The 21,413-nt window shown below is 30.3% G+C and overlaps 1 protein-coding gene across 4 annotated transcripts in view; it reads left to right on the plus strand.

Moving 5' to 3' along the window:
* Positions 1 to 18,393, plus strand: part of Nt5b (5' nucleotidase B) — a 90,544-nt gene extending 72,151 nt beyond the window's left edge. For all 4 annotated transcript variants that reach the window (XM_065506673.1, XM_065506675.1, XM_065506674.1 and 1 more), the window contains 7 exons: positions 9,521 to 9,594; positions 9,656 to 9,869; positions 9,942 to 10,088; positions 16,420 to 16,540; positions 16,611 to 17,164; positions 17,309 to 17,753; positions 17,819 to 18,393. In XM_065506673.1, the coding sequence (XP_065362745.1) occupies positions 9,521 to 9,594; positions 9,656 to 9,869; positions 9,942 to 10,088; positions 16,420 to 16,540; positions 16,611 to 17,164; positions 17,309 to 17,753; positions 17,819 to 17,968 (1,705 nt within the window). In that variant the 3' untranslated portion in view covers positions 17,969 to 18,393. The remainder of the gene's footprint in view (positions 1 to 9,520; positions 9,595 to 9,655; positions 9,870 to 9,941; positions 10,089 to 16,419; positions 16,541 to 16,610; positions 17,165 to 17,308; positions 17,754 to 17,818) is intronic.
* Positions 18,394 to 21,413: the final 3,020 nt, after the last annotated feature.

Consider the following 21,413-nt stretch of genomic DNA (forward strand, 5'->3'; position numbering starts at 1 on the left):
TCTGAAATGTTAATAGATAGGATTGGAAGTTTGAAAAATAAGGATTAGAGTAGGAGAAAGAACGGAGTCTTGCGTTACTCCTGGATTGATCTTGAATTCGTTTGATGAGATCTCATCTACAATATAAATATAAAAAATATAAATCGAGAAATGTTATTATCGACACCAAAGCCCTATCGAACGTCTCGCAAATATCTAAAGGCATCAGTTTACTTTCGCCAAAACGATGAATGGAATGACACCATTTTTCCGATAGAAAGACTAACAAGTCTCCCATAGAGTATCCTCTATGAAAGTCATAGATAGTAGTCTGCCATACTCTCTATAAGTTTGGAAACAAATTGATATTGCGCTTATTATTATCAGCCTTTCTCTGTTTAGGAATTGCCGTTACATTAGCAATCTTTCAACAATCTGGAAATTTATACATTTCTGTATATAGGTTAGCTAATGGACGATTTAGCGTCGAAGAGCACTATTCCAATACCAGACCAGGTATGACGTGTAGCTCAAGAGATTTATTTACTTTTATCTCGAAAAATATATTTGGTGCAGTCGCTAATACTCTTTCGAGTTCGGGCAGTGGTTAATCGCTTTACGGCATGTGTAACCGGATCAGTGACTGTTTGTCCATCCTAAATTCCATCCTTTACTTTTTTATCGAATGATTAACAGTTTTTATTGTCCCGGGGACTAGTAAGATCTTTAGAACGAATGCGTTTTTTGTATAAAGCTTCTTCGCTAAATTGTTCTTCTGTATTTAATTGAAGATTCGAATATTTTCGCGAACATTTTTGCAATGGCGAAAATAAACAAAAAATTTTAATTTGAAATTTATGACGGATGACATTTTCTTAAAAATTTAGAAATCTATCCCACTCGCATTCCACTAAGAGACCAAACAGCTCTTAAAGTAATAGGACTAAGCTTTCTTTTGAGGAAAAAAGAAAATTAAAAAAAGACCCCATTTTGGGATTTTGCAAAAAAAAAAAATGTATGTCTTCAGTTACAAAATATGTATTTTGATAGATATCCCACTAAGCGACCTAAGCTATAGAGAACATAGAGCGGAAACTTCAAAAAAAACTCAAACAAAAAAATTACTCAAAAAAGTTACACATACGAGTGCGGTTTTTGTTTTCACATAGTTTTTTTTACTAATACATTCTCACTACTTAGGTTTTTAACAACTGAGTTAGGTCTTTGACAGGAGAGTTTCGGCTCTATGACCTAAGCTTTCTTTTGAGTAAAAAAAAATTAAAAAAAGGGTCCATTTTGAAATAAAAAGTCAAAACTTGTATGTTTTGAGTTACAAAACATTTGTTTTGATAGATATCCAACTCGCATTCCACTAAACGACGATAGGTCTTCGAGGAAAACATCTAAGCTTTCTTTTGAGAAAAAAAGGCCCATTTGAAAAAAGAAAATTTTTTGAAAAGAAAAAAAATTTTTGATTTCCGAAAAAATTTTAATTTTAATTTTTTTTTATTTTTTAAAATTTTTTTTCGAAAGATTGAAACTATTTGCGACACATTTTTCTAAGGAGAATAGGTACTAAGCTACATGGATGAGAAAAACACCTGCTTGGCCTGACCCCCTCTAACTCAGAGAGTTCTCCACCGATCTTGTTGAAAAATTGTGTCTGAATTACTATACAATAGAACTAACCTTGGCTAGTTGTTCCAAACGGAAGAAATTGATTTCAAAAGTTGGTTGGTTCACTTGATATGAAATCCCCCATGTTGTTAGTCGAGATAAATGTTAAAAATCTATTTAATATCAGATTCGTATTTACTCGGGTAAATTAAAGGTAGCTTAGGTAAGGTGTAAATGTAAATTAAAAAATATTCACAAATTATGTATATTACTGAGAATATAAGATTCTATCATGAATTTAAGAAATTTATCTTGAGCTTGGTAAACTTTAAAATACTTTGTAAAATATAATCCACCATAAGTTAATCACAATGAACGATTTTGTAAAACTATATTAAAATTACAACCTTATTTTCATTTCTTACTTAACCTAAGATATTTAAGGATTTTTAAAAGCTTAACTAAAATTTCAATAGAATTTTACCAATGAAATTTTTAATGTTTGTAAAAGCCTACCCTTTTTGTGTTTTATGCAAAGAAAACACTTATATGAGTTTAAGGTATAAATGGCTCTTTTTTAGTACTTTTTTTTTACCCCATTTACATTTTGTTGGGGAAAACTAATTTGTAACAAATTAATTTTAATTGAAAACAGGATTTCTGTTGTTTTCATTGAGTTTCTTTTTGAGGCTTTTTGTTTTAATATTAAATTAGTTTAAGGGGGTTGCTTTTTTAAAATTATATATTTTTTTATTATTCATATTAAGTGTGATGATAAATATCACAGTGTAACACGAAAAAAAACAACTATGTGATCAAAGACAAAAAAAAATACCAAAAAAAAAGTCATGCATGCACTTTAAAAACTTTAAAAAATTCGATTTTTTTACCTTTTTCCCCTGTTCAGGTCCATAGGTAGCAAACCGTTCAAAATTCAAGGAAACAATCAACTACAAAAATGTACCTAAGATCTCAGTAAACAACTTTCTAGAACATATGAACTTCCTAGGAATGATTCTTAACACCGTTTAGGTAGGTCAATATAAGTTAGTAAGAAAAAACTAGTGTTTATAAAAAACCGACTTTTTAAAAAACCGGTTTGTCGGTTAACCGAAAAATGGACTTTTTAAAAAACCGGTTTTTCGGTTAACCGACATCGAAAAAACCGGTTAAACCGGTTAACCGTCATATATGTGTAAAAAACATAAAATGTACAAAAAAGTATATACAGCTTTAAATTTTTTAATTTTTAGTAGTCAGGAATGGTTAATATTAAATAAATATACAAAAGTGCTAAGTCCATTTATTTTGTAAAAATTTCAAAATTATTATCTCAGTCAAATGGAAATGATTATAAATATGTTACTAAATATAAAATACTTGTTTTAATTATTGGTTTATTCATTAAATTTCAACCAAAAAATGTAAATCACTTTTTTAATTTAATATTTGATAACTTTGAAATTTATTTTCACCTCTACTTTCTGATATGAAAGACAAAACGTTCCAATTCCCAAAAGAGGACCTATAAGATGTAAACGCACTTCCACTTAGCTGTGATTATTTGTTATTATAAAAAACTCCATTATCAGATTTCATAAATATTTCAAATAATGAATTTTAGAACGTTTTTTGTCTCTCCTGTAATATTTCTGAAAAGCTAACGAAGTGATTAATAAATTAAAATTTTAAGAACAAAATACACTAATGAAGTCAAATTTATTGAAGGAAGGTATGTACATCGAATTCAATTTAACGTTTGGTAAGATCATCACTAAGTTTTTAATGAATCATTAGTAAGATTTAGCCTAAACTTATAGAATTATGCGGAATTTAATTTTAATTTTTAATAGTTTCATTATGTGCAAAAAAGTTTTTAAGTAAACTCATCGTCCTCTATTATTTAGAATCATTGTAATTCTTAAAAATATTAATCTAAACAGTTTTGTATTGTAAATAAGCAGTTTAGGTTTCAAATCAGACCAATAATGTGTATACAATGAATATTAAAAATGCACAAAAACGTGAGATTTATCAATTTTAGTCCCAAATTTTAAAAACCGGTTAACCGAGTGATAAAAACCGGATAAACCGGTTAACCGAAAATCAACATTTTAAATTAACCGGTTCGCAAAAAACCGAGATTTGGAAGAAAAACCGGTTTTTCGGTTAACCGGTTAACCGGTTTATAAACTCTAGAAAAAACTAAAGGAATAAACTATTAAATTATAATAAATTGATGCATACTTTTAGGCAGCTATAAAAAAAATTATTTCGAATTTTTTAAAGTTTTTTGCGATTTTGATCTTGAAGATGAAGTTTTTTTGATTTTACATGTTTACAATTTTTGTTCTTTAAGACAAGGGCTACAACTTTGCCTTAGAGAATAAATCATAATTCCGAACTGTTTGCAAGATATGACCCTGAGAAAATTATCACATTTTTGCCCCAAATCTTTGGAGGCCCATAAAAAAGTGCATGACTTTGGGCAAAACTGGGAAACACGGATCTTTTTTTTATGGTATTTTATCACGTACTGGTGTCCGTATATGGTTATATTACCATGACTTAAAAAATTACACAAGGTTTATCAAAAGGAAATTTAGTTTTAGTTTGTCTTAGAAAATAAACGAAAATAACAGTGGAATATAAGGAATTTGTTCAAATAAATTGTTTATACAACCAGCGATAAAATTAACACATACGTATAAATAGCGTATCAACCCCGTATGTGCACAAATCGTACACGATCAGTATAAATTTGACAACGAAAAGGAACTCGGACTGAGACAATAGTCCGAGTTTCTTTTCGCATGGTCTAACGTATCTATCGACTGTAGATGTCATGAAGATAGATTCATTTATTCGAGCATCGGCACCGAACCCCATACCCACAGGTGAAGGACCTGTTCTGAAGACCTCAACATGATATTTTAGGTTAACACAAGGGGACCAATTCAAGAAAACAAATGAGCTGGTGTAACTGGCTGTTTTTATAACCTAACCATCCATGTTTCCTTAATTAACTACACAAGTCTAAAATAATGTCAGTGTTGAGCTACTAATGATATCAACATATTTTTTGAGGCTATTTTATGGTTTTCGTTTGTGGCTGAATTGGCCCAAATAAAATGCAACCAAAAGAAAATTAACTGTGCTAATTACAACAGCGGCCCTAATTTTCCTTGATTTTAACTAGATGATGACGATGATGAGACAATGCCCTGCAGGATATTTCATATAATTTATCATACATTAACGTATAATGTGTTATTTGGCCTTTAGTTAAAAAATATAATAAAAATAATAAACTAGATGTGTAGTTTTTTTTTAAAACAAAAATAAAATCTTTTTATTACATAATGAGGTCAACCGCAAAATTGTTAACAATAACAGTTACATTTCCTTCCTTCCTTTTATGGCTTAACTGTTGGTGGTAACCGAATTGTAATGTTTTCCCTACCAGTTTTAACCAAAAATACAAGAATAGAATAAAAACCAGCACAGTTTTATGTTGGAAAAGAAGGATCTCTCTTTTTATTTTAATTTTTTTTTGTATTCTTAAAGTTTATTTATTTAGATTGAAATCTAAACATGAGTATGACATTTTAACAGCAACAACCATGAAGAAAAATATATTTTGTTTAAGAATATAAAACGTAATAAGAATTTATAGTAGCATATCTATGTATATATCTCCCCTCCTAGAAATAACATATTTTTGACTTATTTCGTTTTATATTTTCATTTATACGAATATTTATGTAGATATATTCAAGGAAAGTTACTTTAAAATTGCTTTCTTTTTTAAAACATTATTTTAAATAAAAAACCATTTTTTCATATTAATCTAAATTATAGTGTCATTTTCCTCCAAACAAGTTTATTTTATAAATTGCTTAGACGTTTGCCATTTACAGAGATTACTTTATATACGCAAGTTCAGACACATACTTTATTAGCCTGTGTTTTGTGTGAAAAAAATAAATTAATTTAACAACATCCCATATAATAAATATGTGAAAACACTGATGAGAACAAAAATTTTCCAGAAAAAAAAACGTGTCAGATTCATACAAAAATTTAGGAAATAACTTTTTTCTCAGTCACAGTTATATTTTTCACATGAACCATGTCAGCGTATGAGTAATATTGATTAATCACAGCAAGTATACTCAGGAATAATATGATAACACAGTGCAACTCGAAAAAAATAAAAAATCTAAAATTTTTTACCTTTTTCCCCTGTTCAGGAAACAATCAACTTCAAAAATGTGCCTATGATCTCAATAAACAACTTTCTAGAACATATGAACTTCCTAGGAATGATTCTTAACATCGTTTAGGTAGGTCAATATAAGTTAGTAAAAAAAATTATTAAAAACTAAAGCATACTTTTAGGCAGCTTTAAACAAAATTATTTCGAATGTTTTAAAGTTTTTTGCGAATTAGACCTTAAATATGAAGTTTTTTTACTCTTTATGACAATGGCTACAACTTTGCCTCAGAGAGTAAATCAAAATTCCAAACTGTTTGAGAAAATTATCACTTTTTTGCAAAAATGACACCAATGCCCCAAATCTTTGGGGGCCCATAAAAAAAGTGCATGACTTTGGGCAAAACTGGGTCTTTTTTTGGTCTTTTATCACGTACGGGTGTCCGTATATGGTTATAATTCTAACACTTAAAAAATTACACATCCCGTTTAGGGATGCTAAACGGGACTAAATTTTTCAATACTACAATTCGGAATTATATAAATGTAAATCCCGAGAGCTCGGTTTTCCGATATTTTTGTTTCATATTCAAAAAACAAAACATTTTGTAGTGAAAAAAAACGTATTTTATAATTATATTTAAATATAAAAAATATAAAAAATTGGTTGAAAATTCAATCACTTTTTATTCTCCACACTAGAGTTTCATGTTCAGTTTTAACCAAAACCGCTATTCTAACTATTCTTCATGTTTGAAACAAGTAATAGAAAAGCTGAGATTGAGGGTATAGAAGAAAAAAACTGATGATTCAAGGAGCATAATTTCTTTAAAGTTAAATCGATTTGTGTATGTGTTAATGTACAGTTTGATTTCACCAAATTGTTTAAAAATGCGTCACTGGAATCATAATAATAAATCAACTGGAATTAATTTTGTTTTATTTACACATAATTGGGGTATTCACACGGTCTACTATTTGGTCATATTGTCATAATGTCTTAATATATTATGATAGTTTAAACATATTTTTGTTGTGTTCCAAACAAAAAAGTTCTAAACTAATAACACTATTTGAACTATGTTTATAGTTTTGTCATGAAATAATATTTTTTTTGTTTAAAACACAACAACAACAATTATAAAATATTAGGACATTATGACAAATAGCAGACCATGTGAATACCCCAAATATTATTAAATCTGTCCATAAATATGGACTCTATTAGGACTACTCCCAGAAATCGCTTTCAAATTATGGTAACAAAATAAACTTCAGGACAAACAAGTTTCATGTAAACGTCCAAATTTGACTTAAAAATATCGGTATCGAGATAAATTTTCGGTACACAATGTTATTTAGCCACATGGGAAAATGAATTCGTAAAAAAATCGATTTTTTTATAAATCAAAATTAATGCTATTTTTATACTCTTCACCTTCGTGAGAATATAAGTTTGTCATTCCATTAGTAATTTCCACAATATAATTTTCCGACCCTATAAAGTATATACAGTGGTGGCCACCAATTTAAGACAAATACTTGAATTTTTTTCATCAACTGAATTTTAAGTGCGATAGAGCTAAAATAAAAGGACCTCTAAGGGTATGAAATTTATTATTAATGTTTCTAGTTTCTGAAAAATGTTTGGAAAAATCGGTAAAACATATATGGACAAAGATATGTGGAAATACGTTGACCCACCTCAGCGAACATCCGCTGTTAATAACATGATATGACCGAAACTAATGGAACTAAAAATACGAAATTTGGTCCGAATATTTTATAATAATAAAAATATAATGATATAAATGTGAGAAAAAATTTTAATTTAAAAAAAAAATTTTGGTCAAGTTGTAGAAAAATTGTATGTGTTCGTGGTGAATATGTATGAATTGACACAGTCGAATAAAACACACTTGTGTGTTAAAACAGTCCTCATGCATACATATTTGTGGAAATATTTGAAAAAATAATTGACAATCACGTGGAATTTAGCGAACAATTTTTGTCTTAAATTCCTGGCCACCACTGTATATTCTAGTTCCTTATAGATAGCGGAGTCGATTAAGCCATGTTCGTCTGTCTGTCCGCCTGTCTGTCTGTTTAAATCAACTTTCTGAAGCTCCCAAATAACTTACATACACGATTCATGCATCAATATCTTGGAATTCTTCCGGTTCGATTGCTATTTAAAATCGAGAAAATCGGTCCACAAATGGCTGAGATATGAGATATGAAACCTCGATTTTTTACCTATTTTTTACCTATATCTCGATTACTAAGTCATTAATATAGACAATATGGATATCTAATGATAGATATTTCGAAGATCTTTGCAATGACGTATATAAGACCAGAGTAAGTTGGACCTACAATGGGTCAAAATCGGAAAAAATATTTTTTAAGCCGAATTTTTTTTCACCAAAAGTTATTTTCGCTAAATATTAAAAAAACAAAAAAAAAATTTAAAAAAAAAGAATTAAAAAAAATTTTTTTTTACAAAAAATGAAAAAAAAATTTTGTTTACCTAAAAATATTTATAATTTGTATAATTTGGTGAAGGTTATATAAGATTCGACACAGCCGAATATAGCTCTCTTACTTGTTTTTTTTTTCAAATAATTGAGTGATGAAACAAAAAAAAAAAATTAACTGAAGTGAACGATTTTATTTTTTGTCTTTATCACTGATAATAGTTTCATAAAATATATTTTATTTCTTTATTAACTCAGAATTTTGTATTTTAAAGTTTAAAATCAATCCAATTGCAATCGTTACCACAGTTGTTACACAAATTATTTTTAATTAATATCAATCATACGCCCTAATGGTTATGGTATTAATTAAATTTATTGCAGTTAAATTTAAATCTACATAAATCCAATTATATTGAAAAGAATAACATTCTTCATATGAAAACTATTTATGTTGGCTGTTTGACCATATGTTTTTCATAAATTTTTTTTCCATCCAAAACAAGTTAAATTAATATAATATGATAATGGATTAAAATAATTTTTATGTATTTTGCTACAATAAAATATTCCATAATCTCTGTAAAACAGCCTTTAAATTTAATTGTGATCAAAACTAAAAGTGAACAAAAAGCTACCCATCTTAATGCAATATTATTGTCTAAACTGAAATATTGTTCAATAAAATAAAGACCTCCAATAAGTAAAATTGGCGAATGTTTAAAATTTGTCCTCTAGTTTTTATTTTAGTAAGCGTTTGATATTTTTAATTCCAAATTTTGTTTATTATTTCATTAAAGTGCATATAAAATATAAATACATAATTAATTTGTCTCAGTTTTTTTTTAATAAATTAATTACGATGCAAATCATTATAAACTTTCTATAACATTAATGAATAAGAAATTTTAATGTATTTACAAAATATTGCAAATTTCATTTTATATTATTTTAAAACTGATAAACTAAATAACCTTTCAGCAGAATACAACTGATTACAATAAACAAAACAAACAAAATCACACGTCGAACACATTTATTTCATTAACACTAGACAAGAAATTGACATCTTAGTTATTTCAGAGATAATAACAAATTTCGATTTTAGAAAATAAAGCAACTTAAAATAGGCTTTAAAAATTTATAAAATAATAAACTTTTAACATATTAAAAAAACAGCCCTAAACTATGCTAAGATTTTAATTAAAATTTTTCTTTCTTTTCTTTATAGAATTTTTGTTAACCGTTCGCTACATTTGGAAAATATTAAATTCTATGGCTTCGATATGGATTACACTTTGGCCGGTAAGTTTCTTGTTTTATTTAATTAGCTATTTATAATATATTGTTTCATTTTATTTTAAAGAATACAAATCTCCCCAGTATGAACAATTGGGTTTCGATTTGGTCAAAGAGCGTTTGGTTAGCATGGGCTATCCCAAAGAAATCATGCAATTCGAATATGATCCCTCCTTTCCCATTCGTGGTCTCTGGTTTGATACTCTGTACGGCAATCTATTAAAAGTTGATGCCTATGGTAATATTTTAGTGTGTTGCCATGGTTTTGAATTTCTAAAACAGTAAGTTTGCTATTGAATTTTCATAAAATTTTATTTATTGGTTTTAATCATTGTTTATTTGTTTTTTTCCAGTTCTCAAGTTTATGAATTGTATCCAAATAAGTTTTTAAAATTAGATGAATCCCGTGTTTATGTCTTAAATACTCTCTTCAATTTACCAGAAACTTATTTATTGGCCTGTTTAGTGGATTTCTTTACAAATAGTTCGGTGTACACAGAGTAAGTGGTTAATTTAATTTTTTTGTTATTTAGTAAATAAGGAAGATTAAAAAATACTGAATACTCAGTATTACTTTCAATTTATTTTAATAATGTTAAAGAATACATGGATAAATCAAAATTTTTTGGAAATAAATCTGGCATTTCTGGTTCGCTTTTTTACAAATATAGGGCATACTTTTGAATTGAATGGGCTTGCATTTGTTTTGTTAGTTAGACAACTAAATTTTCAATAATATACTCAAGATTTCAAAGCAATATCACTTATAAATCCAAAAAAAACGATTTTCAATTTAAAAATTAAAAAAATAGATTTTTGCTGTTTTTTGGCCGAAAAGGTGACTTAACTCTTTTTTATTAAAAAAAATTCTTTAAGAACCTATAACAATTTTATGTTTTTCTGTAAGTGATCTTTAAGGAGAACAGTTTGCTAAAAAACAAGTAAGAGAGCTATATTCGGCTGTGCCGAATCATATATACCCTTCACCAAATTATACTTCGAAATAAATTTTTTAAATATTTTTAGGTAAACAAAATTTATTTTTTTTTGCAGTTTTTTCGTTTTTGAAAAAAAATTGTTCGAATTGTTTTTTTAAATTTAAAAATTTTTTTTTTGTTTTTTTAAAATTTTTTTTAATATTTACCGAAAAAAAAAAATTTGGTGAAAAAGAAAAAAAATAGGGTTAAAAAATATGTTTTCCGATTTTGACCCATTGTAGGTCCAACTATGGTCTTATATATGTACGTCGTTGCAAAGGTCTTTCAAATATCTATCATTAGATATCCATATTGTCAAATAGGTCAAAAATCGAGGTTGTCCTGATATTTTCCTCATATCTCAGCCATGTGTTTACCGATTTTGCTGATTTTAAATAGCAAACTTCTCGAAAGCAAGTCTGATAGAATTATTGAAGATTTGGATACCGTTGATATCTGGAGTCTTCAGAAACTCCCTTCTCACGAAGGTGAAGGGTATAAAACAGGGAAGCGCAAAAAGAGAAATTGTAGTTTGTGTGCATGTATGGGTTAAAAATAAAAAATCCGCAACAACATCAAGCAACAGAATGAAATATTTGTATTTTTACGCTCTATTGTTTGCAACTAAATGAGTTATTTGTATTTTTTACGCTCTTGCTGTGTGTTTTGTTTACTGTCGGGTTGTGTACGTGTAAATCAGTGATGTTCAAAAATAAAAATGATAACAAAATTAAAATAAGAACAAAATAAAGAATGTTTAGATTTAGAATTTTTGCCAGATATAACCAATTTATTAAATGAATGTGATTTAAATTTTAAGGATATAAAAGAATATACATTATACGGTAGAAATTCTCTCAAATTTTGTATTTATTTCTGACTTTGTTGTTTTGTGTTCAATTGTAATTGAAACGCGTGTGTTTGCTATGCTTCGTCCAAAAACCAACCAACAACAATGCTTAATGAATTTCTTAAAAAAATGAGACATTTGTTATGCTCTTTTAAATAGAATAAGAATATGTGTGTTGTTACTCAGCGCGAAACCACAATGAAATGAACATCATTGGTGTAAATTCACGAAAATGTTCGTAATCTCAACAATATGAACGCCTACCAATGGTATAAAAACATGTCCTATTTTTCAAATATGCCCCTACGCCCTTCGGAATTTGACCTATTTTTTACATTTGACCTATTTAAAGCAGCTTTGAAAACCTTGATTTATCCCCAAAGTCTTTTCCTAGCCCCGAAGGAAATGTAGCCCTATGAGCAAAATTTTAAAAAATACCATTTTTGGAATTTTCGCTCCAATTTTTAGGAATTGTTGGATTCCCTTTGACAAGTTTTTTTCTAAAAACTTAAAAAAATATATCAAATCACCACTGTTCAGAAGTTGTCTTCAAAAGATGTGCAGTTCTTTTGGCTCGGAATCCATATATTGCCAGAAAGATAGGAAAAAGTCATAGCCAACAATGGCCAATACTTTGAATAAATATATAGTGTACAAATGTTTTAAAATAAAAGCTAAAAATTAAAAAAAAATCCCACATTTTTAAGTCATGCTTTTGTGAAGTTTTTACGAAAATTTACGATTTGTTGCTACATTATATTTGATTTAAAAGAACTCAGATATTGTATGAACTTTGAAATTTTTATAGGGAAATGGTGTGGGAATCACAGTTTTTTTTTAAATCTTTACAATGCCGTAAATCATGTTTATACTTTTATAATAACAAATATTTATTGTATTTGTATTTTATTTCCCCTATTTTCCATTAATCCTTAAAAACAACATATGACCACAATCATATTGAAAACATTTAATACCGGAAACAATACAAATTTCAAATTAAACAATGGTTATGTTTTCATTTGCTGTTTGTTCTTCATATCAAGGTGTATAACAATGGAAGTTGAAAGGTCAATATAAAAATTTCCAAAAAGCAACAATTACGTGTTTACTTTAAGTCTTAAATATATTTATTTATTTTTTGCCAAATAAAGTTCCTAAGATTTTAGGCTTATTTATATACTTAATAAAGAAAGCATCATGTTTTCAACATTGTCCTTATTGTTTGCTGGATTTCATTCTTTGCCATTGTTATTAAGTTTTTAAGCATATTTTTGGACAATTTGTGAGAATTTTTTTTTATTGATTTATATGTTTTAAAAGTTACTTATAAATATTAGAAGATAGCTAAAGTTTGCACAAACAAACAATTAGAGTATGGCCAATGATTTTAAGCCTAAGGAAGTTATGTATATTTCATTTAATGAAGCTTATAACAATTTATTGTAAATTAAATATAAAACATGTTGATACCTGGAAATGAATTCCTTAGATTTATAGCAACTCCTTAAATTTAATACCTTTTTTATTACAATTATCAAAGTCTTAAATTGTGGCAATAACTTTTAAGATATTAGATTAACATTAATAAATTAAATTGCCACAATTCATGTTTAATTATTAAAAATTCGTTATTAAATAAGGAATTCTTTAATATCTACTTAAGTGTCTGTTGCTTTTATTTTATTTGGAAGCTGCGTAAGTCTATTCATTCATTTAGCCACTTACCATTAACATGAATTTTCATTGTTTGTTGAAATAACAAAGCAAATTATTATTCTTTTTATTGTTATTATTATTATTATAAGCCTCCATCTTTTGTTTCATATTCTCTGTAAACTGCTACTTTTAGCAATAATGATGAAAACCAAACCCCCAAAAACAGTGTTTATATTTTCATTTACATTTACGAAGGTTACTTCAAAAGTCTTTGAAAAACTGTCAAAAATAATTTTTTTTTTCATTGCGCCAGTCAGTACGTCCTTGTGATTCCTTATTTTAATGAAATGCCACCAATCGATTATTTCTCATTCAGCAGCGATTGGCTTCTAGTCTTTCGATATACTGTTGGGTGTCTCTGCAGCTCTCGGTTAAGATGAACTACGACGCATTTGCTGAAGCCATGATTCGCGTTCTCTTTCTGTTTCCGCGTCTCTAGACGTATATGATCTTTCCCTATTCTCCTAAAAAAGTTATTAAAATAATTTTTTTTTTAGTAGATTCACATGGAAATTTTTTATTCATGCACCTAATATGCAAGAGTAAACAAAATTGTTGTGTTGTGTAAAAATTGGAGTTTGCCACCCCCCTTCGCCCACAATCCGAAAATCATAATTTTTTAAAGTGTCACCCGCTAAGCTATTATGAAGATTCCCGGCCTTTTTGAGGCCATACGGAACATACATACTTGGGTATTCAATCGACTAACCGTTAATCGGTTAACCGATTAATTTTGGACGGTTAACTGTTCGAATAATTTAAAATTGCCGATATTCAAATAACAAATAAACCGATTAATTTGTGTCGATTAACCGAAATTTCTTTTTTTTTTGCACTTTAAAAAATTTGTTTGTATTTTTCCCTTTCAATTCAAATACAAATAGATATTTTTGAACATCCAATAAACATGATTAGTGAGTATGTATAACGACTGACATATTTAATTTACACTAGGATCGCCTGGTGGCCGAAATTCGACCACTTTTAAAACGCTTTTTACCACTTTTATGGAAAGAATTTTTTAATAATTTTTTATATTGTGCATATCTAGAGAAAGAAACCTTTTAAACCATATATGTTTCATCAATATTGGTGGTCACTAACATACTTAAAAGTGTACCACAAAAAAACGTGTGGCCTATTTATATATAAGATGTCTTTGCAACTTTGTTTGTATACATGTATAGACGAAACTTATTTTTGAAATGAGTCTTTTATCATAACTAAACGAAACTATTAAATTAATCAAAATCTAAAATCATTTGCTGCAACAACGTCATAATTCAAAAAAAGTCGTTTCGAGAAAAACGTCTTGGAATGTTTTATGACATTTTGCTATTTCTTAAATAAATTGCCAACAAATCATGCGATTTCCGAAATATAAATAGTAGATGTTAATATCTTTCTAATCTGTATTTAACCCAAATTTTTACTTATCAAATATACGAGAAAACATGAATTTAAATTTTGATGTTTACAACAAAATAAACTCTCACACAAAAAATAATTGACTTTTTTGAAAACTGATAAAACTATATGAAAGATTATACAACGGCGCATATTTTGTATTACTCAGTTCAAAAAACACGGATTTTGAGTTATGACGTTGTTGCAGCAAATAGGCGATATGTTTACAAAAATGATCTCAAATACCTTATTTGCCGTTTTTTATGTTTTTGTACACAAAATTCGTTGTTGTATTTTCAATTTAAAATTAAAATAGAAATTATTCGGTTAATCGAATAATTTTAAATTAACCGATTATTATCCGAATAAATCTAAACCTCGATTAATTATTTGTTCGATTAACCGATTAAACCAGAAACCCGATTAATTGAATACCCTAATACATACATACATCCATTTTTATACCCTACACCACCATAGTGAGGAGGGTATAATGCATTTGTGCAGATGTTTGTAACGCTCAAAAATATTAAAGTATACCGATCGACTTAGAATCACTTTCTGAGTCGATTAAACGATGTCCGTCCGTCCGTCGCAGAGTACAGGTCGCTGGTTGGCCGGGCTTCACATACGATCTCTTACGCTTTGACTTATTATAATAGATCCATTCTTTTATAGCGATCAAGCAGCATTTAAGACATACAAAATCGTCTTTCAAGGTATCTCTGCTTCAATTCGTATGTTACCTAATTTCCCTGCTTCTTGTAAACTTTTTGATGCTTGAATAGCTCCCAATGACTTTTCAAGCACTTGATGAGTTTGACAACAATTTTCATGGAGTAATGCCTCCAATTCTTGGTCTTCAGACTATTTTTTGGCTGGCCTGGCGATCTTTGCCTTCCGTGACAAAATCACCACTTCTGAACTGTACAAACCGTCTCTTGTATATTGATACCGATGAAACACATTCACCATAAGCGGCACTTTGTTCCAAATTAATGAAATAAAGCAAAACTTCCCGCATTATATGACGCTTTGTTGGCACAAAATTCGACATTTTTGAAGCAAACTAAGCTGTATTGTTTCCACTATAATGTTCAATAACTAAGTGAAAATAAATGGCAGATATGAACCCTTCCAAATGACATATAATTTATTAAAAACAAAATCCGCGTTCAAACAATATCACATTTAGATCTTTCTACCAACTTTTGTGGAGATATCCATTGGATATCGTTCAAATATCCAAATCGGCCTCGCATGATGTTATGGATCTTAAAGTTACAATTTTCAATGACACTGCCGTATAGATTCGGCTGAATTTGAGCCGTGGAATGGTTTATGTCAGCTTTGAGAGCATCGGTTGCTTGCGACTTGTTGTCATACACCTGCGACTTCAGAAAACAAGAAATGATTAAACCTAGCAGCGTAAAATCATAGGATTTCAGCGAGAGATAAATATACCCTCAAATCGTTTATGCAAATTATGGTGTGGAATATTACCCAGTCTTGCTGCAACCACATGACGTTGAAAGTTCTTCCCTGGGGGAAAACTTCCGATTGAAACAGCTGTCGCAGAGTTGACAATATTTGGCCAAGTGAGACTTGGGTCGTTTGGGAGCGAAGATCCAATTGGTTCATTGTTGACGGTTGGCCTAACCAACGCCATTTTCGAAAAGTACGTTAAGATTATGCCTCGCAACTAATGATGATTCTGATAGCTTAGATCTAAGTAAACACCCTGATATCCATACAAAAAGCAACGAATTTATAACCATACACTTTATTCAATTCAGCTTTAGTCTTCCTTATTTATTTTCTAGCATGTTATCTTGTTTTTTATCTATAATTTCTAAATTTCCATTTGTTTATCCACAGAGATCGCACTGGTGTCAAAGCTGGTGAATTATTTATGTCTTTCAATTCCATATTCCAAGATGTCCGCCGCGCAGTGGACTGGGTGCACATACAGGGCGATTTAAAGAAAAGAACTGTAGAGGTATGTTTTAAACTCAAATAAACTTTAAAGCCATTATAAAAACCATTAATATATTAATTTCATGTTACAGAACCTCGATTACTATGTTAAGAAAGATGCCCGTCTACCCATGGTCTTGGCACGCATACGCGAATCGGGCGCCAAAGTTTTCTTACTAACTAACAGCGATTACAATTTCACCAATAAAATTATGAATTATATTTTCGATTTTCCACATGGCGCCAAGCCCGAAGAACCACATCGTGACTGGAAGACCTATTTCGATGTTATTGTGGTGGATGCCCGCAAACCTTTATTCTTTGGTGAGGGTACCATTTTGCGTCAAGTTGATACCAAAACGGGAGCTTTGAAAATTGGCACCCACATTGGTCCCCTACAGCCGGGTCAAGTTTATTCGGGTGGTTCGTGTGAGGTCTTCACAAATTTCATAAATGCCAAGGGTAAAGATGTATTGTATATTGGTGATCACATATTTGGTGATATATTGAAGTCGAAGAAGATTCGTGGTTGGCGTACGTTTTTGGTGGTGCCGGAATTGGTGCAAGAATTGCATGTATGGACTGATAAGTGTCAATTTTTCGCAGAGTTGCAGCAATTGGATTGTCAATTGGGTGAAATGTATAAGTAAGTGTAATGTTTTTAATATTTTAAAGTAGAAGATTCAACAGAAGCTTCCAACAAAACAGTTTATAGTATTTTATTGGAACGTAATTTTGCATTTCTCTCAATATTTTAAAAATTTCGAAATTAATTATTTTCTTTTTACAGAAATCTCGATTCGAGCACCAAAGAAAAACCCGACATTTCCAAATTGCGAGCCTCCATTCGCGATGTTACCCACAAAATGGACATGGCTTATGGCATGATGGGTTCTCTTTTCCGTTCCGGTTCTAGACAAACATTTTTCTCCAGTCAAGTGGTCAGATACGCAGATTTATATGCAGCCACATTCTTGAATTTCATTTATTATCCATTCTCCTATATGTTCCGTGCCCCGGCCATGCTGTTGCCTCATGAATCGACAGTGGCCCATGAGCAAAGATTCCATCAAGAGACACCCATGATACAGAGAGGCAGAGGAGGTAAAACCGAATCGAATACAACGATTGCAGCCAGTAACAGCTCGTTGACTGAGGCTAAAATTAATGAATTTGTAGCGGCAGCCACGGGAACACAAACAGAAGATGTTAATAAAGTTGAAGCTGAAGATAAGGTGGGTATTTATTTTTTAATTTTTTTTTTAAATGTTTCTAAACATCCCTTTATTATTAATTTTAGCCCGCCACTGTGCCTCATACCCGCCCCAGTACCCCTCGCACTGTTACCCATACCCACGATGAAGATTATTCGGAAGAGGAATCTGATCCCAACAACAAAAGTGATGGTGAAAATGGCCAAGATGCCGAGCCAAAGGAAACCAAAAATTAATTCACTTTAAGAATCTTTTGCAAATAGCAAAGAGATTAGAAAAGTTGCAGCTGGTTGAACCAGTTGTTTTTCCAAAATAAAAAAACAAAAAAAACCCAACAAAATAATTATTAATTACCAATGTTATATATAACCATGTTTATTAGGAATTTTTTTGAAACTGAAAAGATTTTAATGTTTTTATTAACGATTTTATTATTATAATTATATGTATGATGTATGTATTATGTACAATATTTTTATTTTATTAGTCTATTTTGTATTGTTTTATTATTTTATTTTTATTTTTTTAAAAAATTTATGTTAACTTTTTTATGTTTCCATTAAAATTAAAATTGAAATCGTTGATAATTTTTACACATGTAGAGCTTGACATTTAATAACAAATAAAAAGAAATATTTAAAATTATATAAAAGAAATCAAATGTCTGCTTTTTTGCCAATAACGGATCCAAATCTTTCCCGATTTTCTTGAAATGTCTTTTTTAAATTAACAACAAATTTGTTAATATTCCTTAGATAGAATTGTTTAAAAACCCCTACTGAGTAAAAGTTATGTGCATTTAAATTAAAAACAATTTTTTTTCGTGATTTTTGTCTCGAAAAAATACTTACGTTAATGTTTAGGTTTCCAGGCAGCCACAAAGTGAAGAAAGAAGAGCAGCTGAAGTGGGTCCAGACAATAGCACCCTTTGTGTTACCTGAAAGTAGAAAGGCAGAAAAAGAGGGGCAGATAGAAATGAAAAAGAGAAGGGGACAGTCAGATGTGATTGAAAAGTGAAGAGAAGAGGTCCGAAAAAAGAGAGAGGAAAGGAGATTATTATTTGCGTACCAATGAATCGGCGGTTATTAGGTCACTCTATGAAGATCCCCATGTCTGGTCTGGTTAGCCAATTACAATTCCTTAGAAAGGCATTAATGCACTCTAGCCTCATTCGCGAGCTCAGAAAGACTATTTAGGGAACGATGTCCCAGAAACCTTAAGCGTAGATCTCCTAATGCCGGACAGTGGCAAAGAAGATGAAAAATGAAGTGGGTTCACAACCCCATCTTCTCTGAGCTAGCTCATAGTAGAATTTACTAATGTGAAGCTTGCATTTGGATAACGGAATCCCACATAGGAAGTCTATGTCTCCGTCAGGCAGCATGGCGCTTTTTTTCCCGAAATCACCAACAACAAATCACCGTAGTATCTCCGTGTCCACGTACCCACTTGAGTACTACTGTTGAATGTCTCGCCATCCTGTTTAAGGATGTCCGGCATTCCTGGACCAAATTAGATGTTATGTATACACCTGTTAGAGATTTTATTGCGGCCTGGCTATCAGTATATATACGAATATCCTTGCCTGATATCTTGTTATAACTGAGCCAGTTAGCCGCCCTTTTAATGGCTGATATTTCAGCCTGAATAATGCTACATTCATTTGGAAGTCTAAAAGATAGCCTAGTTTCGAATTCCTGAATATAGACACCTACGTCAACTTGATCTCTCTTCTTAGAACCGTCCGTATAGACTGAGAGACACGTTGTGTCCTCGCCATGAAGGGCCTACTTTCAATTATTTAAAGCATCTTTTGTATGACAAAAAAAAAATATTTCTAAATATTTTGAAAGGGAATTTATAGTACGAGACTCGGTAGATTTTAGACTTCAAAATACATACAGTGAATGTCACTTAAAATCGTACACCATCGTAGTCAAATTTTATTCATTAGTTTTATAAAGTTGATGTTTTGGAAATATTTTAAAATGCTATTTTTATATTGTGTGTGCTATTATCTATCAGAAAATTGGGTATAATTTTAATTGCCCTTATCCACAAATAAAAAAATTGGGTAAGACTCTCAGTGCCCAGAATATCAACGCTTCATTTAAAATCGTAATGGCACTAAAAAATAGCAAATGATACCCTACAAAGTATTAGGATTATTTAATATTAACATTTTTTTTAATTTATAAAGTTTTAATTATAATTTAATATAATTGTACGAATTTAAGTGAAATATGAATTTTGTGATGTTCTTTAATTTTCATCAATATTTTTTTAACGAATTGAGGTTTTGTTAACTTTTTTGTTGAAATACATATTTTTTGTTCCAATTAATAAAATTACTTTTAATTTTTTATATAATCACCTATTATTGTCTGTATAATTTCATAATATTTTAAAAAAAATATGTTGTACGATTTTGAGTGACACTCACTGTATGTACATAACTCTCATTAATTGATTTATTCGGTTCAAAAGTGGTGATTTTAACACGGAAGACAAAGGTTGCCCAGGTCAGCCAAAAAAGTTAGAAGACCAATAGTTAGAGGCATCCATGAAGATTGTTGTCAAACTCAACAAGAGCTTGCAAAATTATTGGGAGCTTCAAAAACTGGGAAATTGGCTAACAAACGAATTCAAGTCGAGATTTTGCATGACAGAAATGATGCTTAAGCGCTATGAAGGAAAATTATTTTTGCACCGCGTAAGAGATCGTATGTGAAGGTGGCCAACCAGCCGAACCGTAATTCTAAAGTAATGCTCTGGCTTTGGTGGAGCGAAGGGTGTCTGTACCGAAAGCAACTGAATCATTTGAGGAGAGCATTGGTGTAATAGGTTTTCTTGTTTCGAAAATATCGAATTTTGTGCCAAAAAAGCGTCATATGTGGGAAAATTTTTTTTACTTCTTTAATTTTAAAAAAAAATCCGCACACCGATTGCTCACAAAAGCTTATGGAGAATGTGTTTCATCGGTTTTAACGTGCGAGAGATCATTTGTTTGGCTCAGAAGTGGTGGCCCAGGCCAGCCAAAAAAGTTTGAAGACCAAAGAAATGGAGGCATTACTCAGTGATGATTGTTGTCCACTCAGAGCTTGCAATATCATTGGGTGATTTCAATTTCAGAACGATTGCGAGCACCAGGATTTATCCAAAAGCAATAAAATTGGATACCATACGAATTTAAGCGAAGAGACCTTGAAAGGCGATTTTGCATGTCTGAAATGAGGTTTGAAAAATCATTTTCCCACCGAATCATTACGATGAAAAATAAATCCATTACGATAACCCGAAGCGTAAGAGATCTTACGTGAAGCCAAAGGATACTATCTATTATGAGTTGGTGAATTCTGGCCAGATCATCACAGGGAAACTATACCGAACACAACTGATTCGTTTGAAGCGAGTATTGGGCGAAAAACTGTAATATTCCATCATGACAACACTCGGGCAAATGTTTCAATACCTGTTAAAAACTATTTAGAATTAAGTGATTGCGAAGTTTTACCTCAACCGCTTTATAGTCCAGACCTTGCCCCGTCCGACTACTATTTAATTCGATTGAAACAGAACGCTCTCTATAGGATACGCTTTACTTTGGAACGGAGTTAGCAGGATTCGTTCTTTGAAAATTTCTGCATTTTTAAGTCATAAACCCAATAAAAGAAATATATG

The sequence above is a fragment of the Calliphora vicina genome, chromosome 4 (assembly GCF_958450345.1).
Source record: "Calliphora vicina chromosome 4, idCalVici1.1, whole genome shotgun sequence".
Classification (NCBI taxonomy): Eukaryota; Metazoa; Arthropoda; class Insecta; order Diptera; family Calliphoridae; genus Calliphora; species Calliphora vicina.